The 13,784-nt window shown below is 36.7% G+C and overlaps 1 protein-coding gene across 5 annotated transcripts in view; it reads right to left on the reverse strand.

The window, feature by feature from the left end:
- GRM8 (glutamate metabotropic receptor 8) overlaps positions 1-13,784 on the reverse strand; it is a 362,097-nt gene that overhangs the window by 70,826 nt on the left and 277,487 nt on the right. For all 5 annotated transcript variants that reach the window (XM_074827653.1, XM_074827656.1, XM_074827654.1 and 2 more), the window contains one exon: positions 3,045-3,181. In XM_074827653.1, coding sequence (XP_074683754.1) covers positions 3,045-3,181 — 137 coding nt within the window. The remainder of the gene's footprint in view (positions 1-3,044; positions 3,182-13,784) is intronic.

Genomic DNA, 13,784 nt, shown 5'->3' on the forward strand with positions numbered 1-13,784 from the left:
TGTTCTAATCGTAGTTACATTAATTGTTCCAAAGGTTGAACTGTTCTACAAGCCTGGAACTTTCATGATTCATTTTTCTGTCATAGAAAATAAAGAGATGAATAAAAGCTATAAATTTTATGAAGCACAGTATCAGCTGTATAGATTAACACAATCATAAACACATCATAGGTACAACATGTTACCACACAATTTGAGGAAAAAATAGCTGTAAAAACAGCAGTCGAAGTATCTATAAAGGATATCTAGCTCACAGAGATTGACTAAAAATCATAATTACATGTGTCTTCATTAAGAGGAAACTGCAGGAGAAAGAAGGATGCAGTGGGAGAAGTATTATATTTTAAAAGCATCTCTTTTATAGAACAGCAAGCTAAAAAGTGCTCCACCATCTTAATACTGCTTTGCCTTCAATAATATAGATGTTTTCACTAAAACCAATGTAAACATACACTATGTTCCCTCTGATTCATTGGGAATCAAAAGCACTACCTAATTTGCAATATGATGATTTGGAGTATTGACAATCATTCACAAATATTACTTGGTTTTAGTACATTTTGTCTAGTGAGAAGAGGCAACAGCTTTGCCACAGCAGTTCATCATGTGGCATAACTACCATCAACACATACTAAGTTTGGTGAATATAGATATAGATGGAAATGAACTGTACCACCCCTATTATGACTTCTTTCTTCATTGTTACTGTACCAGAGTCTGAAGACACCATTGGAGATCGACATCCAGCATTTCAAGCCCCGACAAACTTTAAGAAATAAAGCCCAGTCATCCCTTTAGAAATCTTCCAGGGTTTAGAAAAAGATCAGGAGTGAAAGGTTGGGAGAGAAACATCTCCTTGCTGAATCAATCCAGTTGCACTGTGCAGGATGGGACTGAGCCCTGTGTGCCTGCCCACACCCTGGTCCATGTGAGCAGGGGGTGTGCAGCAGAGCAGGGGATGGTGGGACAAAAGTGGGGCCATGGCACGAGGCTGGGAGCAGAAACACCCACTGCAATGACATGTGCTGGCTCATTCGCATCTTCATGACTCCACACACTAGCTTGCCCGCAAATTTGGACAACCAGTTGTATCCAGCATGTGAGGTCATGGAGGTGAAAAAAGAGACAAAAAAAGAGAGGCAAAGAACATCCTAACACATCCATTCTTAATGAGAGTTAACAAGGGGCGTCCTTAGATGAATCCTTTCCTGTTAGCTTTGTGGTCAATGTGGTTGTGTGCATGGTGTGGTTTCGGTAGTCTGGGTAGCAGCTGATGTAATCATATTTCATAGAACTCCCTGGAGTACACATACCTCAGCAGAAATAATGGGACTGAAAAGCTACAGGCTTAATGAAAAATTCAGCAGTCTAGGGGGGATAAAAAAAGACAGAATGGAATGGAATTAAAATTGAAGCAAATTTTAAGGTAGCTTTTAGCTACTACTATGTAACAGCTGTTAGTACTAACAATTGTGCAAAATGTATGTATCAGTTCTACAGTTCACTTAATAAACACTAACTTTTCAGAAAAGTGTAGCAATTATGAAGATCTGGAATGTATGCCATAATAGTTATGATAAGGGTCTAACTCTAGTGTTTTCCATAAATTAGTATTAATCTTTAAACTTGTTTAACCTTTTTTTTTCCCTTTCATGGCTTTCAACAGACAGATATCAGGTTAGCAGAGGGAGATAACACTGCCACACAATCTGCTACACACAGTTTCTGTTGGTAGGGTTTTTTCTATTTGGGCAGAAGAATTAAATAAATAAGTCCTTGCCAAGTAGATATAGATACTCAATGGTAGATATGGTAAAGCAGTTTAACAGCTGTGGCTGAAAATGGGGAACCATCATATGTTTTACTGTGGGTAGCACTCAGATAATTATTGCAAAATAGTCTCAACAGGAGAATCATTTGTAAATATTTACTACACTGTCTTTGTTACTCTTCTTCAGGAACTTCTCACATGGAAAACTAGAGATGGTTGAAACCTGTTTTTTATCATTTGATTAAAGTCACTGCATAAACTCCCTTTGGTGAATCGAGTCATCAATTCACACTGTTGCCCTTCTCATCAGCCCTTAGCAAAACAAAACTTGAAATTTCACATTTGCAGAGCTACCCAAATGACGAACATACCTCACATAAGCTCTGTAAACACTGCACAGCTAACAAGGAAGCAGGTTAACTTCATTTTGCTTTTCTCATCATTGTAACTCTCCTCACATGGAGCCATCTTCTGACAGAAAAAAGTGCCTTGGACCCAGAAACTTCTCAAGTTACAGCTGTTGCTGATGCTTAGCTGTCATACAAATATTGCATATTACCTTCTCTGAATCTTACTGGGATGGTGATTTTCAAAACAAAGATAATTCCATACACAGGTGGGTCTTAACTACCACAAAACTTGCAGAACATATTAAGGCAGCAATTCGAAACACCTCCTAAGAATGGGTAAGTTGTGTCTTTTGTTTCTTCTGCTATTAAGTAATAATGTATTACTTAATTACTAGGACTATACTAATCCTAGTTAACTATATAGAAAAACTTCAAATTCTCCCTTTAAATTCAAGAAATATTTTTATTACAGTAGCTCATCATCCCAGTGTTTCAAGTAAATCAGAAGTGGTTAGAATCGAGACTTCTGTTTTACTAAATATATTTCCATCCCCTTGTATTATTTGAAATACCTGGGCAATATCTATGTACCTATTATTTTGTCTGACACCCTCTTTTGAAGGATGAGTTACTATTTCCCTGCCTAACTTAATAATCAGTCTGAGGAATATCAGATAAATAATGATTCTAAAATATTATTTAGAGGAACAGGTAAATACACAACCCAACATACTTTAAAATATAAAGAATTTGGTTCGGGTTATTGTGCTATCATTCACTGTCTTCTCAATAAGATAATGCAAGAGCTTTCTTCTGCCAACTGACAGAGAATAAATCATCAACATTTTCTAAGTGTTTTGAAATAATGTAATACTCAAATGAGTATTCTCCAATGTCAGCATCATAATCAAAGTAGTACTTACATTTAGATGAAGTTGGTTAGTCCACTGTCCAATTACTTTGTATTCTGTACTCTTGTTGGTTATTTGATACTGAAAAATGTCATAACGTCCAGGAGCATCTCCATTTTCATTGAAGATAACAGGTGTTCCAGCACTCCCTGAAAAAAATTGAAAAGGAATTGGGCTAAATACCTTTAAGGTAATTTTCCAGAAAATATATTTTGGAGGGAAAATACTAATTAGAGCTTGAGCAAGTTCTTTGTAATGCAAAGCTAGTATGGTAACAAATCCAAAAACCTCACAAAGAGAAAATGTCTGTTATCATCATCACAAAATTTACTCTTATCTATGAGTTAATTAAAACAATTTAAAAAGACAATCGTTTGCAATCTCTTTGGTTGGTTGGTTGGTTTTTTGTGTGTGTATAATACAGAACATTAGGCATTTCTGTGATAAAACAGAAATGGAGAAATTCCTTTTGACTTGCAAAAGGGCACAGTTTCACTGTGAATACAGTGCAGTAGGCACAAAATAGCAATCTTGTAATGAACTTCATAAATTTCCCTGTTAAGTATGAAAATGAAATTAATATCATCAATTTAGGACCCAACACTCATAAAAGACCTTGAGATACAAGTGTCTAAATCTGGTCACAGTTAATGTGATCAGTTTCTAGCACTGACCACCTGTGTAAAAGTGTTTTATCAAAATAAATTAAGGATAGCAGCTGTGCTTGTTGGTCTCTCCTCTATACATGACACTGCCTGACAGAAAGGGCTGTTGCTGAAGCTGTCAAAAGTTACAAATTGACACTCTGTTTTTACTTCGATCAACAAAATGTTCAAAGATTGAAAACCACATGTCTACCTTGGCAACCAGGCCAGCCAAATTAGAACACATTTTGATGAATTCCCTCAAGGTGACATCAAGGATCTGCACTGCTACAGAGACTTTTCAAAAACTACACAAAGAATGTAATTTTCATCCATATCCCAAATTCATATGTATAGGTGAATCATATTTATAGTTGAGGTCCACTGAAGACAAATTCAAGTGTGTTAAAGTTCTATTTCAGTGAAGGGAGAATGAAATCTATCTTTACTGTGGAAAAAACCCAAACCACCACAAAACCCACCCCTAGTGTTTTCACGTTTCTCTGCATGAACAACCAAGAAAAGCAGAATATCCAGTTCATAGTAAATTCCTACAGTAATAAGACTTGTTAATGCAGCACCTAGAGGCACTAAGTCCACTGTGAGTGGTTCCCAGAGAATGCAAAACAAAGCTTGAAATTCTGGGTACATATCAAGCAGAAGCTAGCCAGTAGAAGTGGGAACGGCAAGCTACATACCACAGAATTTCAGCAGAAATACCTCTTCTTGTATGCCTGTCTGTCTCGCATAAAGTATTGTGTTCTTTTGTATATCAGGTTTCATACAAAACTGATATCCAGTGAAATAAACAGTGCTTTGAGAGTGACAAGTGGCACATTAACTACTGGGCCAATTTCACAGTTCTGCCAGCAAAACTCTGGCTGAAAAAATTAGATGTGAGCAACCATGGAAGAGGAGTATCAAAAAATTATGTGTGATAAAGACTTAAGACCCCATGAAGATACAAGAGACTCAACACAAAATTTTGCAAAGCTCTTTGTGCTTTGCTCCCAATTCATTTGACAGAATGAAGGGCAAGAAAAACCCCAGTCTACAATTTTCCAAGCAATGAAATTTTTCTTCACTGCTCAAGTAGCAAGTTGATCCAATAAATTTCTTCCACCCAATAAACACATACTCAGCTGTTGTTGATATGTAAGTGTGGAGGTAACCTCCAAATTATTATTCTCAAGTAATGATGGAATTCATCTTTTTTACTTGTCAACATTTGAAGAGCTCATGGAAAGAACAGTTATTTTTTACCAATAGATACAAAATGTCCTTTGTATCCCTTAAGACCAATGGGAACTTCAGATGTTCTTATGCTCAGCAGTAACATGTGAGTTTATGATCTATTGCTGGTTTTAGAGATATCATGTACAAAGAGACAGACTATAGTACAGGGCAGAATCATCTTTCTCTTTGATGTAGTGGTGTTCTCAACTAGAGCATAATAGCATCTCATGCTGTGCACCTCAGTTGATAGGGACATAGCATCCTGCTGAATTCAGCTGTCACTCCAAGTGAGTGGAACAAGATCTTTCTCATATGGCAGAATTTAAAACAACCTCTCATGAGTTAATAAAATTAAGTTTGTTAAAAGATGGAATAAATCACAGAAGATTCAGACCCCCAGACAATGGGAAGAACTCACTACTCCTATGCTGAATAGCAGATTTTACAAAGTACAGTAACAGTCACAGTGCCTGCTGTGAAGTAAATTTGATTATACTCTAGCAATGCTGCCATAACCAGTAGATACTGTTCTCAAGCAGTACCAGACCATTATTTTCATCTATGTCTTATGTCTTATGACTTATATATGTCTTTTAGTTCCTTGTTGCTTTGTGAAATAAAACATTTAATGAACCAAAAACAAGGAAGTATGCATGGCTGGACTGTGCTAATAAATCATTAGCTACATAATCAGGAAAGCAAAGCTTAAAGACATTTGAAGAAAAACTGGGGATTTTACCAAGTTCCCAAAATTATGAATGCAAGATGGTAGCAGAAGCCTTGAAGGTGTAAGGGCAGAATGGAACTAGAGGCCTCAGTCTATAAACAAATCACCAATGATTAATTAGTGTTCTTAAAAAACATTAATTTCATCTGAAGAAAAATATACCCTGGTGGATGATCTGGATGAACCATTCATCTGAGAATGGAAAGTCCACAAAATGAAAAGGTTTTCTAAGGAAACATACTTTGTTGGATAGTCCATCAAATTAAAGTGAATACTTCTGCGGAAAAACTGATTAACACTTCATAGAGACCAGATAATTAAACCACGTGAAGAAACACTGTAGCTGATCATAACTAATAGCATAGGTGGAGGCACGTCTAGATTTGGTATGTAACACTAACAAATGCCACCGAGTTGTCCAAGTGCCTCTTTTTTTGACAACCAGATATGCAGAACTGAGCACTCGATATTTGCTACTGTACTGCCACATATGCTCATAATGTATCATTACCATTACAGGGAATTACATATTAGTTCTAGTTTAAGACATTAAGTGTTTAATTGCTCCACTTAATGGTCATTGAGGACTGACTGCTAAATCTAAATGCAACACACTGTGGAGAGAAAGTAATACAGAGTACAACACTGACCTGGGGTAGTGAGCCCAGGTTATATAAATTCCAGATTAGATAAAAAGATTTGTGGAAACCACACTGAATAGTTCTTGGATAGAGTATTTGTCTTAGAGAATGAACTTGTATATCCTCATCCGGGAACCACATTTATTGGGCATCATCATAGGAAAAATGTTACTTTTGCTTAGGAAAAATATCCCTGTAATGCTATTGTAGAACACCTCAGATAATACAAAGCAGCCCACATTTCTTTAAATAATTTCACTAATTTAATTTTTTTTGTCATCATTTGTCAACAATCATTTAACAAGGTAGTTAAAGAGCAGTGAGGGAACCGCGCCTTTGGGCCTTTTCACATTTTATTCTCTGTGTGGTTATGTTGCCATGCATAATTTTAACCCATGATTGACTTAGGTAATTGTATTCAATCTGTCACTATACTAACTAAATTTTTAATATATTCTGGATGCCTAAAACAGAAGTATATGGTAGAATTCCAAGAATAACTAATAAGTCTGGCTAACTGTGGATAATCACGTGTGCTAACCCTTTTTTTAATCTCTTTTTTTTAATATATAAACATAGTTAATAACTTATTTTGAGATCTGTTTCTGAAGTCTATCTCTTTGCTGAGCAATTCCAGAATACTTTTAGAAAGCCTTTTTAATTTTTTTTCTGATTTATAACTGTAGACTGATAAGTGGAAGGAAAATTTCAAATTTCACAATGAAGCATTGTTCAAAAGGTTTACAGACTTGTTTTGAAATCACACTCTTTTGCAGTTAAAAAGGTAAACCAAAATAGGGAAATACAACTCATTTAATGTCCTCATTCTGTAAAGGAAACACCAGCAGTTCAGTCTCATTGTTAGTATAACAGTTAGTTATACTAACTGTTAGTGAAAGCATCATTTCTCTTTACTACTTAACCAAAAGGGAACAAAGAGAAGATACAGTTAGAAACACATGGAGACAGAGCTCCATCCACTCTTCTACTCCTTCAAAGACATCACAGCATGAAGCAATTACATTGTCCTGACAGCAGAGCTGTGGCTACGTCCAATGACGTGGTTCAAAATACGGAGAAAGAAATACTGGATTGTGCACCTCAACTGGTGTCCTGAGTTTTTCAAGTCATAAACATTTGTCTACTACTGGACATCCTTTTAACAGCTGTAAGTATGATGTGGTCACCTAAAAGCTTCAGTCTTTGCTGTGTTGCATTCCAAGTCCCTTAGATTTTTTGAAACAATGAATGGTGGATAAATAGATCCCACTTCAAAATCACTCCAAAATCAGCCTAAATAAATAATCTTCTATAAACCCTATAGAAGGATGCTTTGTAGAATAGTTCTATTACCATTTATTTGAAGACAATCCATAATCATGATATAAAACAATGTTACATTTTATTAAGCCTAAGGACACATTTACTTATTGTAGATATAAAGCAATAATCTGGTACTGAAAGACATTCTCCCTCCTCCTTCCCAGTTTACAGCCAGCAGCATTAAACAACTCTGGGTGTTAAACTAGCACATTAGCTAAACATTACAGAAGCAATGTGTCTGTGACCTCAGCTGTTTATAAGCCTTTCAAAATACATCTTAAACTAGCCAGAAATGTTATTTAGAGAAGAAAAAAAATAAAATGCATGAGGCATTTAATTCAGAATCAAGGATGTAATGGATCCTTTTGAATTTTTAATGCCTTACACTGATGTCAAGGAGGACTCTTTCTGATAAACAACTGGTTTATGACAGGTCCTTTGTGCACTGAACTTGAAAATTCACATTCTTCTGAAGAAATTCTTAAACATGTACCTTTATATTCTTAAGATGCTGCTCAGCAACTACCTTATCCTGCATGTTCCTACTTTATCAAGTTACATTTCACATCAATCTAAAACATCCCTGCTCTTAGTGCAAACTGTAATCTCAGTTCCATGTGAGGTTATAAAGTACACTTGCCCGGATACCATTCAGTGAAGTTGTTCTCTTTACATCTCAGGTAGTGGAAAAGTGGAATGACTGGAACACCACAAGTTCACGTGTAGTAGTGGCCAACTGCATATTAAAGTGACTAATCTGTAACAGTTCCTAAATTAAGAATAATGGTGAGCCTTATTTAAAAAAAATAAATCTGATAAATTAAAACAACAACCTTGGATTTTTCTTATATGAAAACCTTCAATAAAAATTTACTTAGTATGAGGCACAGCTACTTCAATGCCTTGACAAAAGTGTGGAAAAGGTTGTGCTGATGAGTCTCACGATTGCCATTTACAGAATATTCCAACTCTAGTGGAGCTGATTTCATTACAAAGCTTGATACCAGATACAAATCTGTTATTTCACCAGATTTTAGTGGCTTGATATTAATTTCATTTTTTAAACTGAAATGAAAATTACTTAGGCTGTCTTCATCCTTTGAGATGCTCCACATAGGCTGTTTTATCTATTACAAATCCTAATGCAGTCTGCATGGATTCAAGGGTATATTTAGGTGAATGGAAGTCAAACAGTTTATTGTACACTATAATACAGTTAACTGTTGTGTATCAAAAACTACAGAACGCACCATCTGTTCAAATTTGGCTATACTGGAAGCCTCCCCAGGTTTATAGGATCAACCCTTATTTCATTAATTTATACAATTATTTCCAAGTGCTAGAGTTGGGGGTTCAGATTTCTTTTTTTAATTAGCATTTCATTTTAATTAGCTACTAAAAGGAAAAAGTACTACAGAGGTGTACATGAATTAAATTGTTCTCAGTAAAGTGGAAAGAAAAAGAGTAACCATTTGAACTGAGAGTTCTCTGAGAATAAGAATGCATTTCTAAAATGAGACAAGAAATTTGTCACTGATAAGTATTTCAATTAGACAAATTAAATAGGTTGAAATCGAATCAATGCAAAGAGTAAATGCAAGCTGATAAAACATTTAATACTTGAAAAAAAATACAAGAGAATTATAAACAACTAATCAGAATTAACAAAAGGCAGACAGAGGAGTACATACTGTATCAAACTATGTAAAGTTTGTGATAAATGAAGCCATTATCTGCTCAATCCCCATACTGCAGACATTTTCAAACAATGAGCAGTGTGGTTACTAAAATAACAAATTATTATTGTCTTACACCTATTCAAAATCTGAAAAGACTTCTCTTTATGATTACCTTAAATGTCTCAGTTCAAGATTAGGACAATAAAACAAGATTGCATCCAGTTGCTGTAAACACAGGTTCTTATCAATGTTTTAGATATCCTAAAATATGGGAGACATTCGCACAGATATGCAGAATATGCATATGACAGAGAACCTGTGCCTTTCCAAGGCAGCAGCTGGAAGCCAGATGGATACCCTCGAGTATCTGAAATGGCATTCGATGCACATATTTAGGCAATTTATCTTACTTACCACAGGGCAGATTCTGGTTGTTCATGTATGAATGCACAAAAGAGAACCAAAGAGAAACTGGGAGTGCTACAGGAAATTAATTATCTACAGATTTGGGGCATATGTGATATAAATTATGGTGGTACCAACAACAAGGCTCATAGAGAAAGTAAAGAATTTGGTACTAAAATAAACTGATATAAATCAATTCCAGGTCTGGCAGTACAACTTTATATTATTGAAGCTGATGGACAAGAACTTTAGTTGTGATAATGCAGAGATGGGTATAATTTATTTGATGTGTTGGTCCTCAGCACAGTGAATGATTAGGAATGTGTACTTCTGTGAAAGGAACAGTTCATTCCACTCCTGCATGAGAACATCAGTCAGGGTGGATAACATGAGCACATGATATTTAAAATAACAAATAACAAGTAGTACCTTTTTCCTTCCAGAATGTATTAGAACTTCTTGCCACAGCAAGCACAGAGACACAATGTCTCATAAAACTTACCTTAAAATGAGTAAGATTTGAAGATGAAACTGAGCCGTTGGAGCCAACAGTAGAGGTATATTAAAAAGCAATTTGCCCCATCATTCATTAGTATCAGTGGTTATTAAATGCCATGATCTAGATGCAACTCTGGTTCATGCAGTCCTTCAGCTACTAATTGCAAGAAGTTTATACAAATAAAAATTCTTCTACATTTTCTTTGTTCTCTACATTGTCTCCCCAAGCACCTGCTATTGGCCACTCAGCAAACATACTACACTGGTGAAATTCTAGTTCATATCCTCTAACAAGCAATACTTGCTCCAGAATATAAAAAGACAGAACTTTAGCTCCTCTCTTAACAGCACCTTGAGTCCACTAACAGACAATAAGTATACCTGTAAAACAACCACATCATGGATTAAACTTCACATTTTGCCAGATAGAGAATTAAAATTGCTAGACACCCATCCTGCTACGGTGACATAGTATTGTGAAGGCAGTTTTATATTTTCCAGCCTGCACTGTTCCGTTCTCTGCACAGTGAGACTATGCCTCTACCTTCACCTCTCCTCCCAGAGGTGGGACAATGCTATGTGAATGACTTTCCCTACCTACTTGAGGGTTAACTGGGAGAGGTACGAAAAGTAAATGAGCTTCTTCACAGGTAGGTGCTAAAGCAAGGCAGGCATTAGCACTGTGGCACTGGCAGAAACATGCATCAGTCCTAGGAAAGAAGTGTGAAGAAGGAGGTTCTGATGGGGTAGGAACTACTGAGGAACAGAAAACAATCCCCTTCAGACCTTCCCTGACACCTTAGCTTTGTTCCTTTCACCTCTGGGAAAGGGACAGCCCTGTCCACACATGACATCAGAGTAGACAGGGAGAGGGATTGGGGGGAAAGAGAGGAGGCAGAGAGTGAGAGAAAAAGCTTGCCATTCCCTATATGTAGCCAAAAAGCCCAGTGCTACCAGCATACTTGGAAGAATCCAGCCTGGTTTTATTCTGTACTCAGAAAATCCATAGAGACAGGTTTCATCTTAAAATCCACACCATACACTGTGTGCCAGAGAAGACGTTCAGTTCTGCAGCTGAAGAACCTAGTAAGTCAAAAAAAAAAAAGCCAACAGGCTCTAGGAATGGATATTGTGTGCAATGGGGACACATAACTCAGTCCCTTAAAAATCAACACTTGACAAAAAATTCAACTGCAAGATAATTACTACTGTAGTAACATACTAAAATAGTAGCAAGGTGGTATGACATTATCTAGTACAAGCTAACAGCCTGTACTGGAAGAGGAAGTTATAAGAGGGTGGTTAAGTTTTTTGGGTAACAACTATACAAATGTAAATAAATGCATTAAGTTTTGTTTGCATGATATAGGCTACATAGCATCAAATGTTCTTGGGTGGAAAATGTTAATTTTAATGATCAAGTATATGTTCATATGTTCATATTTTTAAAAAATGTTGTGTTGGGTATTTTTTCTTTTTAAATTTATTTTGAAGCACCAGTAATAGCAAACATATTTCCTGTAATACTTCTGAGAAAAGTTCATAGTTATGATTTTCCACAAGATAAAAAAGAAAATGAGGTAGCTGACACATATTCTGCGAAGTGGGAGTGAAAGTGTGAGGAATCTTTACCGCAAATATAACTGCAAGTCACTTATTTCAGTATTGATAAAATGAATACACTTCAAGTAGATGTGCATTTCTCTACAGAATCATAATCACTTTCAGTCCCCAGCAACACAACCATAAAATAGATGTCCAGTTTAAAAGGGTCTTCATATCATTTATTCGTATTATTTATTCATGTCATTCTCATGATTTTATGGGCAAAAAAGTCTTTTCCAAGAAGCTGTAGCTATATAGCGCTATTGGAAGGTATCAGGAGAGATTGAGGACATCCAGGAGTGTCCAAGAACTTCTGCATTGGCAGTTTTATGTTACCTAAAACTCTAATTAATTTGTTCCAAGGAAGCACAGACCAATTCCCGCCTGACCATAAATCTGGCCATCAGCTCATCTGAGGGTATACAAGAAGGACACACCAAGACATATGTGAGGACTCTATGTCACGAGAGCTTGGGTGCACCCTGTCTGCATCTATCTTCAGCAGCAGCCAGTTTCCAACAGTTCATGAGATACTGAGAATCCTCCTTATTCTATCTTTTCCAATTTTCCTGCTTTGTGACGTTATTTGGGGAGGATGGTGTGGCGCTTCATCCCTCCCTCCCTTAGTTTTTTTTCTGTTTTGTTTTACTAGTCCCAGAAAGACGTACTTATTTCAGCACTATTAATCACTGTCACTGAATACACAGTATTTCCAGTGGGGCCACTTGCCTTGTTCATCGGGTCCTATCTAGGTAGGTCCTACCTAGGACAATGTGCATTATATGAGGAAAAAAACCTGTTCCCTTCCTAGATTAATGTTCATACATCATTCTACAGCAGTGGTCCTATTACAACAGATACAAGTATAAATATTCTTTTTTTCTCTCTCTCTATTATTTTAATCTTTCAAAGAGTTCTGGCCAAAGTTTCATCTGAAATTTTGGTTTTATAAGGCTCCTCCTTTTTTGTTTTGGTAATTAGCTTATTTCATCTGGCATAAGCAATTCTGCTCAGTTCTACTAAAATGTATTCTTGCAGCTTAGTTTCTACTCTGTATTTCACTTTTGTCACTGTGAAACTTTTCAGATAAGAGCCTATCAAGCTGACAATTGACAGAGCGTCTTTCAGATGACACCAGATTTTTCTCATCAGCTTGCACTTACTGAATATGGGAAGGCAGAGATGAGTTACACCTCTCCCACTTCAGACTCCAGTCTGAACATTTACTTTAGGCCATGATGAAAACATGCCACGCAGACACATACACACTTCTATGGACTTCAGAAGTCAAAAGACACTAAGATAAAATGCTTCAGATAACAAAACAAAATTAGTAAATATCAGTAACTCACAAGTGCCTGTACTGTCTCAGAAAGAAAGATTTCTTCCCTTTTCACTCCAGAACAATACCTCTGATACTGAACCATGGGAGAGAAAGGAGATGTGGAGCTCAGTGAACACCCTGCCCAAACGGAGGTGGGGGTCACATAAGGAAGTGGATCAAAGAGAGCCACACATTACTACAGGAATCAACACAGAGACTGTGATGTTCAGGAACTAGTTAAACTGCAAGGGATGTCTACAGAAAAAGGGAGTATCTGAAGAGCCATCTATACTTCCAGCTGCTGTTGGACAGAAGCTTTGGGAGTTTGTTCAGCTTCTCAAGCAGGTCTTCTGTACTAATGGATTCTGAGGCTGATGGGAGACAAATAAAAGTGATTTGCCAGAGACGATAGCTGCCTGGGGAGCAAGGCAGCATCCTGGTGAGGAAAGGTAACTACCATCTTCAGAGTAATTGTTAAAATGGCATCAAAATGGGAAAGGGGATAAATGGTCCTGCTCACAGGCGTCATCCCCAGTACAGGGAATTCTGTCCCAATTCCAGCAGAGCTTTTAGTTATGAATCTGCTCCTCCATCTCCAGGCTCTTCTCTTGAAGTCTTCACCTGATGAGCTCTCTGTTCAGCAAAGTAGGGCTTTACATGGAGTTACTCT

Source organism: Strix aluco, chromosome 5 (genome assembly GCF_031877795.1).
Source record: "Strix aluco isolate bStrAlu1 chromosome 5, bStrAlu1.hap1, whole genome shotgun sequence".
NCBI classification, from domain to species: Eukaryota; Metazoa; Chordata; class Aves; order Strigiformes; family Strigidae; genus Strix; species Strix aluco.